The 22,118-nt window shown below is 37.7% G+C and overlaps 1 protein-coding gene across 14 annotated transcripts in view; it reads left to right on the top strand.

Annotated features, from left to right (window-relative positions):
- Positions 1-22,118, top strand: part of DDX60L (DExD/H-box 60 like) — a 153,961-nt gene that overhangs the window by 80,354 nt on the left and 51,489 nt on the right. For all 14 annotated transcript variants that reach the window (XR_010120607.1, XR_010120606.1, XR_010120604.1 and 11 more), the window contains 7 exons: positions 6,284-6,484; positions 11,287-11,391; positions 11,613-11,754; positions 12,653-12,774; positions 15,885-16,032; positions 17,602-17,744; positions 19,954-20,105. Coding sequence is in view for 5 of the 14 variants with exons in the window: in XM_055276354.2 (XP_055132329.1) it covers positions 6,284-6,484; positions 11,287-11,391; positions 11,613-11,754; positions 12,653-12,774; positions 15,885-16,032; positions 17,602-17,744; positions 19,954-20,105 (1,013 nt within the window). In the remaining 9 variants the exon portion in view is untranslated. The remainder of the gene's footprint in view (positions 1-6,283; positions 6,485-11,286; positions 11,392-11,612; positions 11,755-12,652; positions 12,775-15,884; positions 16,033-17,601; positions 17,745-19,953; positions 20,106-22,118) is intronic.

The raw sequence follows: 22,118 nt of genomic DNA, 5'->3' as shown, positions 1-22,118 counted from the left end.
TCCTTACTTGAAGTTTAGTATTGAGTATTTAGGAGTCATTGACCACCTGTTTTCCAAATTCCAAGACTTTAATACCATTCACCTTCTTGGGAGTTTATGCTTTTTTTAAAAAAAAGGTTTTCATTATCATTTTAGTGGAATTTCTGGAGTGAGAAATGTTACTTGGAGGTCTCTAGATAACTTTTTAAAAATCAAGGATAAAAATACGTCTGTATTATAAGGCGAGGGAGGAAAGAGAGATAAATGAAAGAAAAACAAGGTTGAGGGTGAGAAAAATAAAAATAAAAGAGAAGGGCTATATAACAGAGATTTAGACACAAAGACAAAGATGTTATACCTGAGAGTCTTCTCATTTCCTTATGTGACATCCTATGTGTGATATATATTGCAAGTCAGAGGGAAGATAAATCACCTCCTCTGTACACACTGCTAAAAAAAAAAAACTGACAATAATCTTTGCCTAGTCTCAAAATATAAAAGATAAATTATAAAATATAAATTTTATCATTTTGCTTATTCTTGAAATTTTCCTCTTTTCTTATTCAAATGTAGATCACATGAACTCTTCTAGACTGGAATATGAAGACTGTGATTTTACAGGGAAAAGGAGTTTATCTCCATTTCATGACCTTTTAGGATGTTGCTGTTTCAACTTTAAAAGCCATATTTTCCTTTTCTCAAGTACAGCTATAGCCCATATTACCTTTTACCATGTTCTGTTTTGAAAAACAGGAAGTCCCTGAGCTGGAATTTTTCAGTCTTTCTCTTTTTCGTGTAGAGATCAAAGTTTCTCTTAAGGGACTTTTTTTTCCTTCAGAATTATGGTCTCCTTTTTTCTCTTCCTTGCCAAAATCACTAGTTTGGAAGAAATCCAACATCATTTATTTACTATGGACCACAATGAGAGTGGAACTACTTTGTTATCCTGCCCTGATGACTTAGCATTATCTCCTAGGACAGAATAAAATATACTTTCTCTGTGAATGGATTTTATTTGTTTCTCGAGGGTCAGGTGGCAGACCTTTCTGGGAATTGCCGCTTGCACTCACACCCCTCAACAACCGCCTAATCATCCCAAATGTCAGGTTGCCTCTGTTTAGAGAAATGCACTTAAAACAGAATTGTATTTCCATATTATTCCTGTGTTATTTACAATTTGTCTAGAAGGATGTGTCATACAATGAGAACCAGAAAATGTTAGTTCTACTGCTTGCACTTTCGTACCAAAAGTATTTCATGCATTTCAGTTTTGTCATGATCTTATAGCTACAGCCTTAGTTTAGCTGTCATTATTTTGACTTCATGTGAGTATTTTGACACATCTTCCAACTAGAAGTAAGCATTTACTATGTTTCATACTTAAAAGTTTAAAAAAAGAAAATCTACCTGTGGATTTATGTTTCTCACTCAACAACCAAGTTATTATTTAGAAATATAAATAGAAAATTCAGTCTCCAAAGCTGGTTTCCCAGGAACTGACTTCAGTGACTTTGTCCAGATGTATCAAAATCTTATTCTTTCTCTAGATCTATTTGAATATGTGGCATGAAGCTATGCACCTTTCTTCCTTCTAGTGCTTTCTTTGATAGAGGAATCTAGTCTCATGGGAGTGTGATTTTTCCTAGCACAGCAGGTAATACAGACCCCTGAACTATGTATTTTATATTAGCTCTTTAAAGCAAATAATATGCTTTACTGTATTAATTGAAAAAAATGATATGGATTTTCTGCTAACATGCCATTTTCTCCTTTTGGTCTTTCCGTTTTCTATCTTTTAAAATATACTCATTTATATATTCCTTCAAATGGCATTTATTATGAGTCAAATACATGTCATGACCTGCTCCTAGGTGTCTTCCTCATGTCGCTCAATCTTCATAGGACTTTATTGCCTGTAAAATAAAGAGAATACTTGTTAGCTTCACCTTCCTGGCTTCTCTTCAACAGTCAAGGAGAGCAGATTACACAAGGCTGTGAATAGCAGGAAGCTGTGATTGATTATTAGAATCACTGGGAGCAGCCACTGAGAGAGCTGCCCACCACAGTCTGCTGCCTGGGTCTCAATGAGTCACTTCTTTCCCATGAGCAAAAACACATTCACTGCCTCCCAGGGCCTCCAAAAGTCTCCTTATTGGCATATGCCTGGGATTGCTCTAGTTATCAGAATGCCCTTATTGCTATTACAGTCTCTTGGTATCCTTTCCTGGGCCTCTTCACCACCATGCCAGCATTACCTTGATTCTGCCTACATTCAAACCAGCCTGCTGCCCTGCCCCTCCCCTGCTGGGAGTGCTCACCACCACACTGGTGGCCTGGCTCAAGTCTTGCCTCAGGTACCTATGCGCTAGATCTTCATAGTGCTTTTGAAGGAGTATGTATAATGATTAATATGGGGGAATCTGGTCCTAGATTCCCTAGGCTTAACTCTTTGCCTTATTCTTTACTAGCTGTGCAACTACGGTCAAGTTAGTTAATTTCTCGGGTGTCAGTTTCTCAATCTGTACAATGGTGACAATAATTATATTTCAGAAGGTTATTATGAGGACTAACTGAAAAATGTACACCACTCAGAACTGTGCACAGCACATAGTAAGTGCTCAATGAATGCCAGCTGTTATTAGTAGGGCCCTTTGCATCCTGATCACCATGTGATTTTTTGAAATATATATATTTATTTCTTGTTCTTTCCTAGTGAGAACCTTCTGGCACAAATTGTTTCAGTAATTTACCTCTCATTTCTGCTATACCTTGTTCATCAGGACCTTTGCTTTCCTTCTTCCTCTTACAGACTTCTCCTTCTTTCCCCTGATTGAAATCCTAGCCCCTTTACAAGGGTCTGATTGAACTGTCTTTATGTGTTTTCTTTGAAGTCTTCTTTGATTACTCCATCTTTGGGGAAATGTGATTGCACTTGTTCTTTCACTGCTCTTGTTATGTACTCTTGTAAATTCCATTAAGGAATTTGTATCTCAAATAGCAATTAGCATGGAGATGACAAGAGATGCTGAAGGTATTTGTGGAACTGATGATTTCTTCTGCACAATGTGCATCCATCTATGCCAGGCTGTCATTTTCAGTTGTGGTATAATGGAAACCATGATAATGGAAAATCTGTGGACATGAGGTGATTATTGCCAAACAGATGTGAGACTTCAGGTGAGATATCTGAACTGCTGGATCTTCCTTCACTATCTCCAGAATGGCCGTGATAATCACTACCCCACAGCCTATGTGAGGATTAAGTGAAATAGGAAAGAGACACATTGAAGGTCCTTAATAAACATTTCCTTCTTCATTTGCTGTGCCTACTTTTTCACTCTGGAGTCATCTTTAATGCTTTTCTCTCCTTTGCTTTTGATGCTTAATCTATTACACAGATCATCCAATTAGTCTTCTGCAGTGGTGTCCTCAGATTTCTGTATCACAATTTCTGTAGCCAGCATCTTTCTTCCTTCATTCTTTACCCAGGGCTATTATAAGAGTGTTAACAAAAGGATATGAGATCTGCAGAGGCAAAACAGAGTTTTATTTTCTATAAAAAACAATCTGCAGATTGGAGAAACTCAGCCTTTGCTGTAAGTGAAAGTGGGCTCTTCAAAGAACAAAGGGAGGGTCTGGCTTAAATAGGGAAAGTTCTCAGCCTTGTTTTCAATCAGATCCTTTGTTTGCAAATGAAGGATTCAAACTTCTTCCTTTCTGATTGGTTGAAATAGTTGAGCCCTGACTGAGTGGTTTCCAAGCTCCGAACCAGAAGTTTCCATCAAATGTTTCTTTCAAACAGCTAGGAGTGGAGATTTCCATCCACGGTTTATCTTGGCACCACCAACAGCAGCTGGTTTGGCTTGATCGTAGGAAGCGTCCTTTGACACCTTTACATCTTCCTGAGAACACAGCGTGCATGACCACTCCCTCACCCTGCCGTGGCTGCCTAGTTCTGTTTTACCTTTGAGCACCTCAGCCATAGGAGTCCATTCTGTCTGTTGGCCAGGGGCATACTTTAACAGTCCTTCTGGTTATGATTTGCCTGTATTCTATTCTGTGCTGTAGATGATGGATAGCATAGTTTTTCTTCATGTCATTTTCTGGCAAGGAAGTATTTGATGGCTAATTCTACTCTAGGATCAAATATAGAAGTGTTGGCAATCTTCAAGCCCTTTATCAATAAAACCTCTTTTACTCTCTATCTAAAATATGTATATTCTTATGCTCATGAACATTTATCCTAATCAATCTAATCTTCTTACTGTTTCTAACCATCTTTCTAATCTCTGTCTTCTTGCTTTTTTCTTCTCTGCTGTCATTTTTTTGCATGGGTTGTCTACCACGTAATCTTCAGGAATCTCATTTTTAGGATTCCCAGAGGCAGGCTCACATGGTCCTTGGGGACGTGACTTTGATTAAAAAAAATCAGGGATTAGTTGAATCTGCTACTTCTCAGTTGTTGGATTGTGGCTAAGTTACTTAGGTTCCCTGTGCTCAGTTTTCTTATCTTTGTTCTTTTTTTTTTTTTTTTTTTCAACATCACATTAGAAGTCCTTCTTTATCTTTAAATGGAGCTGACGATACTCTCTACCTCACTGGACTATTATGAGGACCGCCTAAAACTAATTTATATAAAGGGCCTAGCACATATTAAGCATTGAATAAATGGCTGTTATTTCTTCTGCAAATAGTTGGTCCTTGACATACTTCTTCCACGAAGCCTTTCAAAATGTTGTCTCTTTCAATAAATTTATTTGATTTGTATCTCAAGGAGCTTAGGCACACTTTTAAAATTTCATAGCTTTTAACTCTATTTGTTAAAAGGGTTAGAGAAAATGGCTTAAATAGGGAACAGTTGCTGTTGGTGGTGCCAAGTGTGGTTGGAATTCCCCGCTTCCAGCAGTTTGAAAGAAACATCCAGCAGACTCTTCTAGTTTGGAGCTTGAAACCACCCAGTCAGGGCTCAACTATTTCAACCAAGCAGAACTGAAGAAGTTTGAATCTTTCATTTGCAAACAAAGGATCTGATTGAAGACAAGGCTGAGAACTTTCTCTATTTAAGCCACTCTCTAGTTCTATTCCTCTCTCTCTCTCTCTCTCTCTCCCCCCCCTTTGCCTCTCCCTCCCTCCCTCCTTCTATCCCTCCCTCTCTCTCCTTCTCTTTGTGTGTGTGTGGTGAGAAAGAGTGGGGGGTATATGGACTTTAAGCTTCTTGAGAGCAGGTTCCATTTGTAAGTTTCTTTTACAGATCATCTTACAATCCCTAGTACAGTTGTCTGCATAATAGGGAATACCTGTTAATGACTCTACCTCTGAATATGAGGAAAAATGCAAACTGCTTTTTCTATTCTCTCACTCTATAATAATCACTACAATCAATGCAGAAGACTTCTGTGACCAAATGTGTGGGGATTTCTGCTCACCACCAAGTGGGCAGTCAATTCTGCAGCTCAATTCAATTCCACATTACCTACCTGAAAATAGCATCAGATTCCACACAGTGAGGGCTCAGTCCCCAAGACTGCTCCTCTTCAGACACCAGTCACAAGTCTGGTCCTCTGGAGCTTATGACCAACTGTCTTCAAGTTGGGGTTCCCATGACCCCCTCTTTGGGTTTAATTAATTTGCTAGAGTGGCTCATGGAACTCAGAAACACTTATATTTATCGGTTTATTATGAAGGATGTCATAAAGGATACAGAAGAAGAGCTGTGAGGGCAAGGTATGGGTCAAGGGGCACGGAGCTTCCATGCCCTCTCAGGGCACACCACCCTCCAGGAACCTCCATGTATTCAGCTGTCTGGAAGTTCTTTGAGATAGTCCCTTTAGGTTTTTATGGAAACTTCACTACACAGGCCTGAAGAATTAAACCATTAGCCACTGGTGATAAACTTAATCTTGAGCCCTTCTCCCTTCCCCCAGAAATTGCGAGGAGGGGTTGAAAGTCCCAATCCTCTAATCATACCTTGGTCTTTCTGGTGACCAGTCCCCATCCTGAAGCTGCCTAGAGACTGCCAGCTATCAGCCAACTCATTCACATACAAGATATTGGAGAGTCCAAGGATTTTAGGAGTCATATGCCAGCAACTGGGGCCAAAGACCAAATATATATCACAATGCCTCATTATCTCTTTTGCCCAGCCACATTATATTTTTTAAGTGCCATGTTAACATAGATTAGTTTCAGGACTAAATGCACAATTTAACACAATCCCGGATAACAAGTGTAAAGTCATAAATCTTTGGACTTCATAGGATATTATTTGGGGAGGTTTTACATTGTGATTCTTTGCTGCTTCCAGATATCTGGTCGTGCTGGAAGAAGAGGTCAAGACCTGCTTGGTAATGTGTATTTCTTTGATATCCCATTGCCCAAAATAAAAAGACTCCTTGCATCCAGTGTTCCTGAGCTGAGAGGACAGTTCCCTCTCAGCATAACCCTGGTCCTGCGACTCATGCTGCTGGCTTCCAGGAGAGATGACCCAGAGGATGCCAAGGCAAAGGTACCATGCTGGACACTGCCTGAGGTTCAGTCTTCATCACTGGCCTGGCTCTAGTCAGGTCTGCTGCTCTTTTAGAAGTCTGTCTTGAGAAAGAAAATAAACTTTCTTTTTGTTTGTCTGTTTTGGAGACAGGGTCTCGCTGTGTCACCTAGGCTGGAGTGCAGTGGTGCAATCATGGTTTACTGCAGCCTTGATTACCTGGGCTCAAGTGATCTTCCCATTTCAGCATCCTGAGTAGCTGGGACTACAGGTGTACACCATCATGCCCAGCTAATTTTTATTTTATTTTTTTTTTGTAGAGGTGAGGGCTCACTGTTGCCCAGGCTGGTCTCAAACTCCTGGGCTTGAGCAATCTACCCACTGTATTAGGGTTTTCTAGAGCGACAGAACTAATAGGATAGATATATGTATAAAGAAGAGTTTATTAACTCACCTGATCACAAGGACCCATAATAGGCCATCTGCAAGCTGAGGAGCAAGGAAGCCAGTCTGAGTCCCAAAATGAAAGAACTTGGAGTCTGATGTTCAAGGGCAGGAAGTATCCAGCACAGGAGAAAGATGTAGGCTGGGAGGCTATGTCAGTCTAACCTTTTCCTGTATTTCTGCCTGCTTTATATTCTGGCCATGCTGGAAGCTGATTAGATGGTGCCCACCCGTATTAAGGGTGGGTCAGCCTTTCCCAGCCCACTGACTCAAATGTTAATCTCCTTTGGCAACACCCTCAAAGACACACCTAGGATCAATACTTTGAATCCATCAATCCAATCAAGTTGACACTCAGTGTTAACCATCACACCTGCCTTGGCCTCCCAAAATGTTGAGATTACAGGTGTGAGCCAGCGCACTTGGCCAGGAAACTTTTTATCTGAGGAATGTGAGTGCCCATTAATTATCAGGCCCAGAGAGGCATTGGAATGTGACGGTATGATGGCAGTCATGTCTCACTCCCCTCGTGAGCTAAATAATTACCTCTTGAAGCCACTCCCTATGTGGGCTCTAGGCTAACTGACATGAAGTAGCCATGAAACACCATACATTGGACACCATACCTCCTTCCTTGTAGTTCAACAATGTATAGCCAATCACAAATCAATGTTATTTCTGTAAAACTGAGAACTCCTGTCAAAAAACTTTGTATCAGCTCACTTCTTGTCCCCTTTTGCCTTTAAAAATCTACTTGTAACAAAGGTTGAGCAGAATACTCTTTGGGACAACTTGGAAGTGTGTCTGTCCCAGACAGCTGTCTTCAACCTTGGCCCAAATGAACTCTCTGTATTAATTTTGGCCTCAGTATTTTTCAGGTCAACAGTAGCAATAACTCTTCAGTTTCATCACTCTTTTAATGCTTTGCATTTTCTTGATTATTATATGTTTCTTCAGGACAGAAAAAATAATTAATTTTGTTTTACCACCAAAGACCGTAAGGCATTAAGAATTACCAGGGTTATTTTAATGTGTGAAAAGCAATATAGTATAGTGGTTGAATATTGGCTACAGACTCATAAAGGTCTGGACTAGGTCCCTGGTTCAATTATTTATTGACTATTTAACTTTAATAAGGCAATTACATTTTCCTAAACCTCAGAACTGTCAGCTATAAAATGGCAATAACAACCACTATAGATTATAGTTAAATTAAATGAACTAGTTAATGCAAGTCAAGGACTTCTTAGCATCATATTTGATTAGTAGTAAACACATAAATGCTAGCTATTATCGTTTGTAGTCTCAGGTCTTATGATTTTAGTTTTAGGTTTTTTTTGTTTTGCTTTGGTGTTCATTAAAGAGAAGAATGGGAAAAGCACTTGCTAATTTTTTCATTCTTTTTATATGTTGTTTTTTACTTTTTCCTTTATAAAGGAGGTCAAGTATGAGTGAAAACTGATAATATAACTTGTTTTTGACTGTCCATATATTTTTTGTGGAAAAATAGATTTGCTTCTACCTTAAATTCTGTTATGTTGTCAGCATTTGCCACTTAATTAGATCAATATGAAATTTTTACATTAAAGAATTATTAGAAGAATTATAATTGAAATGAAAGATCGAATATGTTCTCAAATGTATCAGTCTTAATTCCAGATAAAAATGAGGAAAACAGTATTGCTGTATTAAAAATAAAAATTATATTTTAAATATAAAATAACCTGTTTATAAAAGTTTATTTGGAACCATAGAAAAGCTGAAAGACGGAAAAATCACCCATACCTAGTTCCCTAGTTCCACTACTCACTTGATCTTAGCCAGAAGGCCAAGAAGTGATAGTTCCACTACTCAAAGGAAACTACTTTATTATTTTGGTATATTTCTTCCAGTCTTTTCTACCTAAATGTGGGTAAGTGTTTGCTTTTTAAAGAATGGATGCAGTTATGTTGAACTAGATGTCAGAATTTGGTAAATTTGCCTGAGGTTTTCAATCAGAACAATTTTGGGGGTGTAATCCCATGTTGAGTAATATATAATTCACATTAAAATTTAAATTTAATAAAATGTCATTGTAAGGTTACCAAGTTTTCCATATTCGTATATATTCACTATCATGGCCAGTTACATCAGATTCCACTTGCCAAGACAAAGAGTCTTCCCAGAACCCTGTAATGAGTCAGGTGTGTGCCTTTTGATAGTCACAGAGAACAGCGACACCCAGTTCTATGTAAAAGTGGCCCCATTCTTGATTTTGATTACTGTCCCAGGAAGAGAGAGTAGTACACTTTCAAGGTTTTTGTTGTGGTTTTTTATATAATAACGTTTATGAGGGTTGCATATTTTCTGGGCTCCTGCATATTTGAGGAGTTTTTTTCTTTTGTAGTAAGGACAACTTAACCAGGCATAAATTTATTGGATTTGAGCCATTAGTCTTCAGAATTGTTGATGCTTCATTTTCTTTGGCATCTGCTGCTGTAGAGATATAATCTGTGGCCCTACTGATTGCTGTTTTCTTGTAGGTCACTTGACTTTTTCTGCCCATGTATATGGATCCTTTTCTTTATTCTTATAAGTTACTTTTTTAGGAGAAGTTTCTAGTTATAGTTTTTTTTTTTAAATTGATAGTGTTTATCATATTCAGAACCTTTTCAATTTATCACATGCAAGTTGTTTTTGAAGTAAGAAGTATATTTATTAAATTAGATTTTTAATTTGATTTCTATTTTAATTGCTTTGGTTTCTTTATTAGAAAAAGTTTCACTGGCTGGGTATGGTGGCATATACCTGTAGTCCCAGCTATTTGGGAGGCTGAGGCAGGAGGATAACTTGAGTCCAGGAGTTTGAAGTTGCAGTGAGCTATGACCTACTGCATTCCAGCCTGTGATGGGAGGGAATGCTGCAAAGGTCTCTGAAATGTCTGTGAGGACTTTTCCAATTGTCTTGACTATCAGCATTTGCCTTCCTTTTAGTTATACAAATATACGCAGGCTGCTTGAACTCCTGCCCAGAAAATAGGCTTTTCTTCTCTGCCACATGGCTAGGCTGCAAATTTTTCAGATTTATACTCTGCTTCCCTTTCAAATACAAGTTCTAGTTTCAGGTCATTTCTTTGCTAACACATATGTGCATAGGTTGATAGAAGCAGCCAGGCTACATCTTGAACATTTTACTACTTAGAAATTTATTTTTGCCACATACCCTAAATCATCTCTTTCAAGTTCAAAGTTCTACAGATCCCTAGAGCAGGAGCACAATGCAGCTAACCTCTTTGCTAACACTTAACAAAATTGACCTTCGCTGCAGTTCCCAGTAAGTTCTTCATCTCCATCTGAGACCTCATTAGCCTGGACTTCATTGTCCATATTACTATTATTAGCATTTTCATCACAACAGTTTAACAAGTCTTTAGGATGTTCCAAACTTTCCCTCATCTTCCAGTCTTCTTCTGAGCCCTCCACAAAATTCCAACCTCTGTCCACTATGCAGTTCCAAAATCGCTTCCACATTTTCAGATATCTTTATAGCAGTGCCCTGCTCCTCAGTATCAACTTTCTGTATTAGTTCATTCTCACGCTGCCATACAGAGACACTTGAAACTGGGTAATTTATAAAGAAAAGACATTTTATTGGCTCATGGTTCTACAGGCTGTACAGGAAGCATAAGTAGCTTCTGCTTCTGGGTAGGCCTCAGGAAACTTTCAGTCATGTCAGAAAGTGAAGGGGAAGTAGGTCATGTGTTACATGCATGGCTGGAGCAGGAGCAAGAGAGGTAGAGGGGAGGTGCTACACACTTTTAAACAACCAGATCTCATGATAACTCACTATCATGAGAACAGCACCAAAGGGGAACTTCACCTCCATGATCCAATCACCTCCCATCAGACCCCACCTCCAACATTGGGGATTACAATTTGACATGAAATTTGGGTAATGACACAGATCCAAATACTTCCATTCTGTTGACTGCAATCTGCCTAATTCCATTAGGTTTAATGGGATAACTCAAGATTCAGAACAATACAATTACTCTATTTACCTTTAGAATGGCCTAAGAGAGCGAATCTTGTAAGCCAGGATGGCTTTCGTACTTTATTTTTTCAGGCCACTGTTGGTCACCACTGTTTCAGGGATTTAGCAGATTATTTGCCAATCTGGGTTATGTATAACAGTTCTGCTTTATATGATGTATTTAATTCAAGGAAGCATGTACCATGTGAAGACACAATCAAATAGATAATATGAAATCAAATGAAATTTACTTTCACCTAAGATCTGGTAACATTATCTATACAGTATGTATGTGTACTATTTATTGCATATTAGTATTTACAAATACTGTTTAAAACTAGATAAATTAAAGTACTCTTCTTTTACAGGTGTTGTCAGTGCTAAAGCATTCATTGCTGTCTTTTAAGAGACAAAGAGCCATGGAGACTTTGAAACTTTACTTTTTGTTTTCCTTGCAGCTCCTGATCAAAGAGGTATCATCATGCTTTAGCTTTTGGTTCTCTGTAACTAGTACCATGTAAATTTCTTTCTATGCTAAACCAACTGAAGTTTCTATAAGCTGCATTCAATGATAATGTTACTTATCATTTATTAATAAATGAAGTCAGGTAATATTTGTCAATCACTCACACTGGTATTTTATGGTATTTGAGTACATGGTAAGTTAAATCAACTTTTTTTTTCTCATTTTTAGGACTATTTAAATAAAAAATGTAATCCAAAGAAATTTGCAGGACTTGCATCATATTTGCATGGTCATGAACCTTCCAATCTTGTTTTTGTAAATTTTCTCAAGAGAGGCCTTTTCCATAATCTCTGTAAGCCAGCCTGGAAAGGTAAGCTTGGGTTTTGTACCTGTAGTCCAAAAATGGCAACATATTTCTTGAATAGCCAAAGCCTCAGATATGTTTTTCTCTTCTTCCTCCTTCTCATTTATTAAAGCAAATAAATACTAAGTATATGTTCAGATTTACAGATGCCAAAAAATTAGACACTAAAAGTCAACTGATATTTATGCTAATGAAGAGTATTTGAGGGCTACTTATGTATTACTTAACTGATAAAGAATATTTGCAGAAGAGAAAATGGAGAAGCATAGAAAGAGAATAAGTTTCTGATGGTCATGTGATTTTAGTATGCTTCAGAGCCCAGTTAATTATACCTAGCCACCTTTTAATGCCCATGATATGGTGCTCATGTGTTATGGGGAGTGGAGAGTAGGTCAAGATGACCAGAACCTAGAGCTAGTGTTTAGAAGTGTTGGTAGGTAAGTTTGGGAGCTTTGTTTTGACAGGATTTGAAACACCCTAAATAGCAGGGCAAGGAACCTGGATTTTTCAATTAGCCATTGAGATACCCTCAAAGATTTTTGAGTAAAGGAGGGATATGCTTATATTCATGCTTTGGAAAGATTGATCACTCTCAAGATGGCCTGAAGAAAGGAGAGTGCAAGTCAGGAAACCAGTTAGTAAACATTCTGGGGTGGGAACTGGGGTGGAAACTAGGGTGGGTATAGCAAGGATGAAAAACAAGTCACAGAATATAAAAGCTCCTGTCTTACGCAAAAAAAAAAATGTGCACATAGTGTGGCAAATATGGTCAATTTCTGAGGTATTTATTTACTAGAAAATTTTGCCTTCAACAAAAAGAAATGTACTATAAAAACAAATTTAAGCACAAAATACATGGAATCAACATTATTCTTATTTACAATAATGCTCTTTATTTCAATAGGCTCACGACAATTTTCCCAAGATGTGATGGAAAAGCTCGTGTTAGTATTGGCAAATTTGTTTGGAAGAAAATATATTCCAGCAAAATTCCAAAATGCTAATTTAAGTTTTTCTCAGTCAAAGGTAAAGTTTGTTATACTTACAATGATGTAATAATGATAGTTATTAAATGTATGCTACTGGAAAGCATTCGGTACCTACAGGGTTAAATTAATATAAGCTACTCCATTTGTTTTAATAGTGTTGTCTTTTCATAATTAGAGTTCTATTTAATTTTTAGTTCAAACATCTTCCCCTGCTGATCTAACAAACAATTCTTATCCCTAAAGTTTTTTCACTTTATTGGAGCAAATTATGTAATTCAGTAGCAACAGAGATTACATACACAAATAGTCATTTAAATAGAATGACAGCCCTACTGCTGAACCTATAGTTCCCTTGGGATTGTTTACAGCTAGGGATGGGGGTGCAGGGAAGGAATTACATTATGAACTCTAATGTCCTCTTCAGACAATATTGAGGTAGTCACCTAAGAAGGAATCCCCTAACTTAAGGGTTGAGAGACTGAAAGAAAAATTATTTTCTAAGTTTTTTTGTAACACTGTTTGTTTCCAATTTCTTATTTTTTTAAAGACACAACAACAACAAAATAATAACAAGCAAACAAAACCCAAGAAAATGTGCATTAGAACCTGGGAATGTGGAAGAAGCTTGTTTCTATCCAGTAACCCTAATGAACAGAGAACAAAAAGGCAATTAGCATTAATCTAGGCTTTCTGACCTCACAATGCCTCTGGATATACCTCCAGACTTGAGCACCCAATTTTGGTTACTGACATATATCCACATTGCAAACCACTGGAACTGTTAATCCTTTTCTTAAATGCATACACATTTTAAAGTATTTTAAAAGGAAACTTCATATTTACTACTACTGTAAATAGAAAGACAGGATCTTTGGTTTCAAAACTAAGGAAGCCATAAGAATAGATGCGGTTAACATGGTTCTCAGCTGAAGCTGCTCTCTCTTTGCTACAAAAAGAGATTATAAACTTTCAGAGAAACAATGGTGGTCTATTGCCTCTGGACTTTCTAGGGTGACCAGAAAGAATAGAAGAGGACTGGAAAGAAGATATTTTTATTTATTTATATTTATTTATTTATTTGAGACGGAGTCTTGCTCACCCACCCAGGCTAGAGTGCAGTGGTGCAATCTCAGCTCACTGCAACTTCCACCTCCCGGGTTCAAGCCATTCTCCTGCCTCAGCCTCCCAAGTAGCCGGGATTACAGGCAGTCGCCACCATGCTTGGCTAATTTTTTTGTATTTTTAGTACAGTTGAGGTTTCATCAGGTTGGCCAGGTTGGTTTTAAACTCCTGACCTCAAGTGATCCACCCGCCTTGGCTTCCCAAAGTGGTGGGATTACAGGCATGAGCCACCATGCCCAGCCCACTTTTTATTTTTTAAAACTGATTTATAATTATTTAATGTTCTGTGTGTCATGCTAAATCATCTCATGTACCTCTCATATTATGTACCATAATTTGGGATAACTGCTCCATATTAGTCAATTAGCAAAGATTTATTGAGCAATAAATATGTGTAAACTGTAGCAAAAATCATGATTGGGAAACATAGTTGCTACTTTCCAAGAGCTTGCTCTCCTGATGGAGCTGTATAGCATACACATTCGAGAAGGTGGCAGACAACACAAGGTGTACATGGCAAGCAGCACGTGCTGCCCTAGAACGGTGTCCAGCAGTGGCACAGTGGTAGGAAATGGAAGGCATGGCAGTAAAGAGACCATATCACTTTGACCAGAGTGTAGAGCTGCACCTGTCAATTTGTTTGTCTTGGTCCATCCACAGATAGAGCTGAATCCGAGGTAGGCTTGTGGAAATTGTCATACTATCCACTGTAAGGAGTTGGTAGGGGCATTCTTTATTATGTCCACACAGTTGCCTTTTGTAAGAATCCCCCTGGAAAATTCTTATCTGATATTAGTGCTGAGAATAAATAGCTGTTTATCTCATAGACATTCTGAAATGTGTCATTCACACTTGCTCCTAGGAATCTTAGAATATAATTTGTGCCCCATTTTAGTCTGTCTGTCTTGTTTTTCTTTCCTTTTTACCAAAATTTTTTTTTTTTTTTGAGATGGAGTCTCGCTCTGTCACCCAGGCTGGAGTGCAGTGGCGCAATCTCGGCTCACTGCAAGCTCCGCCTCCCAGGTTCACGCCATTCTCCTGCCTCAGCCTCTCCGAATAGCTGGGACTATAGGCGCCCGCCACCACGCCTGGCTAATTTTTGTGTATCTTTTTAGTAGAGACGGGGTTTCACCGTGGTCTCGATCTCCTGACCTCGTGATCCGCCCGCCTCGGCCTCCCAAAGTGCTGGGATTACAAGCGTGAGCCACTGCGCCCGGACTCTTTTTACCAAATTTTGATTTATATGATCATATTATATTATCTTTACCCTTATAAAATACCTCAATTATTGGAAAAGTACAGGGTATGAATAAATTAAGGAAAATATCAAATAAATAATAAACCCATAATGGTAACAGAAGAAAACCAGGAACATTTCTAATGTCATAGCTATTTCTAACCCACACTAAAGAAACTTCTAGTCCTAATTCTGAAAGAATTTGTTTTTAAACATGAAATTTGGAAGCTGAGTTAGCTTGCAATACCAGCTACTTCTCTATCTACTACCTGTCGGATTTAGAACAAGTTTACCTCTGTGAGGGTTAGCTCCCTCATGTACAAAATGTAGATGAAAATGTTTACTGCATAGGGCTGTTCTCAGGATTAATTGAGCTAACATAACAAGTGCTTGGGGCAGCACAGCACAGTGTTGGCACATAATCTGAACTCAATAAAGAATTGATGCTACTATTGCTACACTAACTTGTTACTTGCTCTCTAAATATGTCCCTCAAGTCTCTGAAATATACCTAAGTTTAAGATCAGTGTAGGACATGTTTCTATTAAATTGGTGGTTTTGGCTACGTGGAGTCAAAACACCTTTTTTTTTAGGAAATATATTTACATTTGTAAATGTTGGTTGAAATCAAAAGGAAATTTAATCTTAATCTCACAGGTGAATAAAGTAATCAAGGGCTTCGATGAATGAACATCAATCTACAGAACTATGCTGCAATCTTATCACCACGCAGTTTAATTTTTTAAATAAAAGTAAAGAGATCTCTCTGAAATGTATTTCGCCCATAGGTGATCCTTGCTGAACTCCCGGAGGATTTTAAAGCTGCTTTACATGAGTATAACCTGGCAGTAATGAAGGATTTTGCCTCCTTCCTACTGATTGCTTCCAAGTCGGTGAACATGACAAAAGAGTATCAACTCCCTTTGTCAAGAATCAGTAAGCAAATTTTAGTTCCATTCTGGAACAATTTAAAGAGTAAACAATCTTGGCTAAGAAAGCCTCTGAATATTGGATGCTTCAAAGCTGGTAAAGGAGCTTATTACACGGCAGCTGTGCTAACCCAACTGTTTTATCCTCAGAAAACAATTTAGCCCATTGTAGGGTGTGGTAATGGCTCTGTTTTCCAATTAAAAAAAACCGTTATAATTACCAAGTATTAATTGGGCAATGGAGGAAAAAAATAAAATCATTCATGAACCATTTTGATGGAAGGTTGCCTATCTGTGCAGGTTGGAAAACTGGATCAGAAAAAGTGACAGATGAAAAAGAAAATGGCATAATTTCTGGCATTTTTTTCCCCTGAGAGGCAGTTGCATAGTGGTTACAAATGTGAACTCTGGAAGCAGAATGCCAACGTCTAAATCCTGGCTCTGCTACTTATTAACCATGAGGTCTCGTGCCAGTTACTTAATCTTTCTGTGTCTCAATTTTTTAATCTGTAAAATGAAATGACTAAAAATATTACCTAGCTTACAGAATTTTAGAGGATTGTGTATATTAATGTTTATAAGGTTCTTAAAACAGTGCATGGCACATAGTTAACATCGTGTAAGTCTATTCTACCCAATGTGGTAGCCACCAGCTAGCTACATGTCACTATTTAAATTAAGTTGATTAAAAATAAAACAATTGAAAAGTTAATTCTTTAGTCACTTTAGCTTTAGTCACTTTAACTTTCCAGTGCTAGTGGCTTCTACTTTGGACACAGTAGAGGTAGAATATTTCTATCATTACGGAAAGTTCTAGTGGACATTGCAAATGTCATTGTTTGCTTCAATTATTTGTTCTTGGTTGAGGAGTAACTGGTATTGCAAAGTAACTAAGCTTCCAAATTTCAATTTTATAGCAGGAAACTCTTAGGGGAGAATAAATGGAAAGAAGAAGCTGGACTAAGAGTAAAGGGTGGAGCCATAAAATGATTCCCATATTCCCCTGTCTCTTAATATAGTCTTAGCTGGAGTAAAAGACAGGGAGGTAAGCATTGTAGTTACTCAAGATTTGTTGATGTAGGACACAGCATGAGCAAATGCAGACAATAATGGTGGAAGCAAGGAAAGTAGTGCAGAGAAAAGATGATGGGAGTGTGTGATTGTGTCATGATGGGAAAAAGGAGCCAGGCCTGAGTGCATGACTTGGTGCCTTCCAAGTCCAATGAGATGGTACTCACTGGACGGAACCTCTGTTTTATCTCTTATGCCAGCTCCAAATCCACTGGTAGGAGCTGCCTGAACGTCGTGTCTAGGAGGTTTCTGAGGTTATATCTCAGTTCATAGGCAAAAATAACAGGTAATAAAAAAGAGTAATGATAATAATTTAATAGTCAACATGGATTGAATGATTACTCTGTGCCAAGCTGTGTTAATGACTTTATGCACCATATCTCAATCAGTTTTCATTCTGATGAGATGAATGTCACCTACTGTGGCTTGACCTACAGTGAGTTTAAAAGGGTTAACATTTGGGCTGATTTTTAAAACCTAACGTGACCTAGTCCAAAATGGTCAGAATTCACAGGTAAAGAATGTGAAGACTCCCAACTCGTGTCTCACTTGATGAGCTGCAAGGAAGGAAGAGTAGCCATTTCACCATTTGTTTGCCTTTCGGGGAACACAGATAACGATTTGCTTCGACCAGAGACTATCAACCAGGTAAGTGAAGGATATGTCTTATACACAAAATGTGTTTAACAGACAGAGTGGGGTTACATTGCTGTGAAGCCTTGATAGGACCTCAAACCCAAAACACTGAAAAATGTCCACTGATGAGCATCATTGTCTAAGAGAATGAAGCCCTGGAGGCCAGTGTGATTTTATGCTCTATGGAGTTGGCCTGAGAAACCCTGCTTCTTTGTCTAAAATTTCAGACACCACTGTTTTTTCTCATTTTTTTTTTTTTTTTTGAGATGGAGTCTCACTCTGTTGCCCAGGCTGGAGTGCAGTGGCGCAATCTCGGCTCACTGCAAGCTCCGCCTCCCAGGTTCACGCCATTCTCCTGCCTCAGCCTCTCCGAGTAGCTGGGACTACAGGCGCCCGCCACCACGCCCAGCTAATTTTTTGTATTTTTAGTAGAGACGGGGTTTCACCATGGTCTCGATCTCCTGACCTCGTGATCCGCCCGCCTCGGCCTCCCAAAGTGCTGGGATTACAAGCGTGAGCCACCACGCCCGGCCTTTTCTCATTTTGTTAATGAGGTTTGCCACAGGTTTGCTGTGGGAAGAGGAAAAGAAAGCGCCTCACATTTTTCCAAAATTGATCATAGACCTCATAGTGCTTTTTCTACTCCAGACCACATGGATCTTTGGGGACAGTGGTCTACAAAGGGGGCCGGCCACATTAGAACCTCTGGGAGGTTCTGGATAAAATGTTAGCATGCTGGAAGATTTTAGATTTAACTTGAAATATGAGAAATAAATTCCACATTGAATATATTTAATAAGAAAGATTGACATTGTGCACTGGCTTATTTTATCCCTGGGTCAGAGAGTCACACATCATGTCAAATATGGTCTTCAAGTATTTTCGCATATGTAACGTTTAAAGGAATTTTTAAAAACCATGAATCTTCTTGCACAGTTTGGGTTGATATCTAAAAATTTTGTTAACCAAAATTGTAATAGCTGCTAATGTGATTTCAGGTTCATTAGAAATATTGACATTTTAAAAGAACTGTTAAATTATTTAAAAGTTTGTCCAAAAGAATATAGATATCAAAGCTATTTGATACCCAGAGTAAACAAATAGAAAAGAACACAGATGATAAACAACTTCTTCAAAGTTACAAATTCTACATTACGTATTTTTCTCATTGAACTTATACATCTTCCCTTCCCTTCCCTCCCCTCCCCTTCCCTCCCCTCCCCTCCCCTCACCTCCCCTCCCTTTCCCCACTTTTTATTTGTGACAGGGTCTCACTCTGTTGCCCAGGCTGGAGTGCAGTGGCACTATCTCAGCTCACTGCATCCTCAACTTCCTGGGCTCAGGTGATCCTCCCACCTCAGTCTCCCATATACCTGCAGCTACACGCACGTGCCATCATGCACAGCTAATTTTTTATATTTTTAGTAGAGATGGGTTTCAGCATATTGCCCAGTCTGATCTTGAACTCCTGGGCCCAAGCAATCCACCCACCTCAGCTTCCCAGATTGCTAGGATTACAGGCGTGAGCCACCATGCCTGGCCTGAATTTGTATTTTTATTCCAACTTGCTCCACAGTTTAATTTTACCCATGCACTGGCAGAATTTGCAGATTTCTTCTGATTCTGTACAGATTAATTTGTCTAATGTGCCCAGAACCATGGAGACTTAGTTTTTGTTTGTTTGTTTTGCTTCTCTTCATTTTCTCCTCTTCTACCTCCTCCTCCTCCACTTTTTTCTTCTCTCTGGAGCCCAGAGGTTTGTGCTGTTTCATTTTATTCTCCCTGTGAGCACAGGGAGACACTAGCTACATGACACTCCTTTCAAGATCATTCTGTGCACCAGTTAAGATAATGATGAAAATTCTACCTTAAAATCAGCTTCTATTTATTTTTCCTTAGTGAATGTTGCTAACAGTATTGTAGTTGGATGGTTGAAATTGCCTTCAGTATGCTGCGAGAGTTCCTATTTCCCTCAGCGGGGCTGCCCATTCCCGAGGCATGCTTAGTGTCACACTGGCCAGTGTCTGTAACATGCCCTTTCCCTCACTGTAATGGGCCCTGTTTCCCTCAACTCCCATGGGAGTCCCCCCTGCCTGCCTCCTTCACTTCAACTTCTTCAGAACGTCTTTTAAGAAACAGATTCATACAAAAGAAATCTCAAACTGCAAACAGTTACTCTTTACGTATCAATAATGAAGTAATAGAAAATGTCTTTCTTCAGGTCATCCTGCGCACAATTGGTGTTAGTGGCACTCAGGCTCCTCTGCCGTGGCCATGGAAATTAGATAACCGAGGAAGGAGAATGCCACTAAATGCATATGTGCTCAATTTCTATAAACACAACTGCTTGACAAGATTAGACCAAAAAAATGGGTAGGTTTATGGGTATGTTTCTGTAAAATATATACATACATATATATCTATGTTTTATTATTGTATATTCATATTATATATGGAACAGCATATAATTTACATTATATAATTATATAAACATAAATTTATATTATATATTTTTTAATAGAAATTTTAATACATAATCTTTTTAAGAGTTTAAAATACAGATGAATCATAAAAAACATACTAGATCACTTCGTAGAAGACTGATTTCTGGTGATTAGAAACTCCAGTATTATTTGGGATTTTGGGGCTACTACCATAATTTTGGTACTTGAACTAGTTCTGGTGAATGTAATTCTGAAGACAGAAAATTTGGATATATTACAAAGCTCAGAAGATATTTTAATTATACTAACATTTCTCTTAGTATAATTTAGTAATAAACTATACTAAATTATTAGTATAATTTACCATTACACTAATTATTCATTAAGAAAGAATGTTGATTTCCAGGAGTATATCAAATATTATTTTTTATGAAATAAATTAATATTTTTAATGAAATAAATATTTTTTATGAAATAAATTAATATTTATTTTTTCCCACAAATGTGACATGGAGGGAAAAGATCTGAAACTTACATTATGAGAAAGTTAACTTAGCAGGTGTCTGTTAGAAAGTGACACTTGTTCTAGTTCTTTGACATGGAAAACATTTTGCAAAGCAGTAAAGAAGGATGAATACTTAGAATTCACACGGAAAGTGAAGAATTTAGCCATGGAAACAAGTAGGTAGAAATGGGGAAAGTCATGCTTTTAAACAGTGATTCAGGAATTATATATGTATTTTACATAAATTTTTAAATAATTCTGATCAAAATAAGTTTTAAATATTTAAATGCTGTTCTTTTTAAAGCTTTTAAATTGACATATTGTAACTGTACATATTTATAGGATACAGTTTGATATTTTGAAACATACATGTTGCATAATGATCAAATCAGGTTAGCCAGGGTACCCATCACCTTATGCACTTATCATTTTTTTGTGGTGAGAATGTTCAAAACCTTTCTTCTGGCTACTTTGTAATCTACAATACAATGCTGCTAACTATATGTACCTTACTGTGCAGTAAAACACTAGAACTTATTCCTCCTGTCTACTTACTGTAATTTTGTACATGTTGATCAATCTCTGCCCACCTTCTCCTCTCTCTTCCCCTCCCCAATCTTTGTAACCATTATTGTACCCTCTACTTCTATTATATTAATTTTTCTTCTTTTTAAACTTTACATGTGAGTGATATCATGCAATATTTTTCTTTCTGTCTCTGGCTTATTTCACTTAACATAATGTCCTCCAGATTGATTCATGTGGCCACAAATGACAGAATTTCATTCTTTTTTATGGCTGAATAGTATCTAATTGTGTATTTGTACCACATTTTCTTTATTCATCCACTGTTGGACACTTAAGTTGATTCCATAGCATAGCTATTGTAAATAGTGTGGCAATAAAGATGGGAGTGCAGATATCTCTTTGACATACTGATTTAATTTCTTTGGATATATATCTAGTAGTGGGATTGCTTGATCATATCGTAATTCTAGTTTTAATGTTTTGAAGAATTTACATACTGTTTTAGATAATGGATATACTCATTTATAATCGTACCCACAGTGTGTAAGGGTTCCTTTTCCTTCACATTCACACCAACACTTGCTTTCTTTTGTCTTTTTATTATTAATAGCCATGCTAACTAGAGTGAGGTGGTATTTGATTGTGGTTTTGATTGGCATTTCATGATGATTAGTGAAAGTGAACATTTTTTCATATACCTGTTGGCCTTTTGTATACTTTCTGTTGAGAAATGTCTGTTAAAGTTTTTTGCCCATTTTTAAATTGATTTTTTTTGCTGTTAAGTTTCTTATGTATTCTGGATATGAATCTTTTTGTCTGATGTATAGTGTGTAGATATTTTTCTCCCATCTTACAGGTTATCTCTTCACTCTGTTAATTGTTTTCTTTGCCGTGGAAAACTTTTTAGTT

Source organism: Symphalangus syndactylus, chromosome 4 (genome assembly GCF_028878055.3).
Source record: "Symphalangus syndactylus isolate Jambi chromosome 4, NHGRI_mSymSyn1-v2.1_pri, whole genome shotgun sequence".
Classification (NCBI taxonomy): Eukaryota; Metazoa; Chordata; class Mammalia; order Primates; family Hylobatidae; genus Symphalangus; species Symphalangus syndactylus.
The sequence above is the reverse complement of the archived record's forward strand: the minus strand, read 5'-3'. Positions and strand labels throughout refer to the sequence as shown.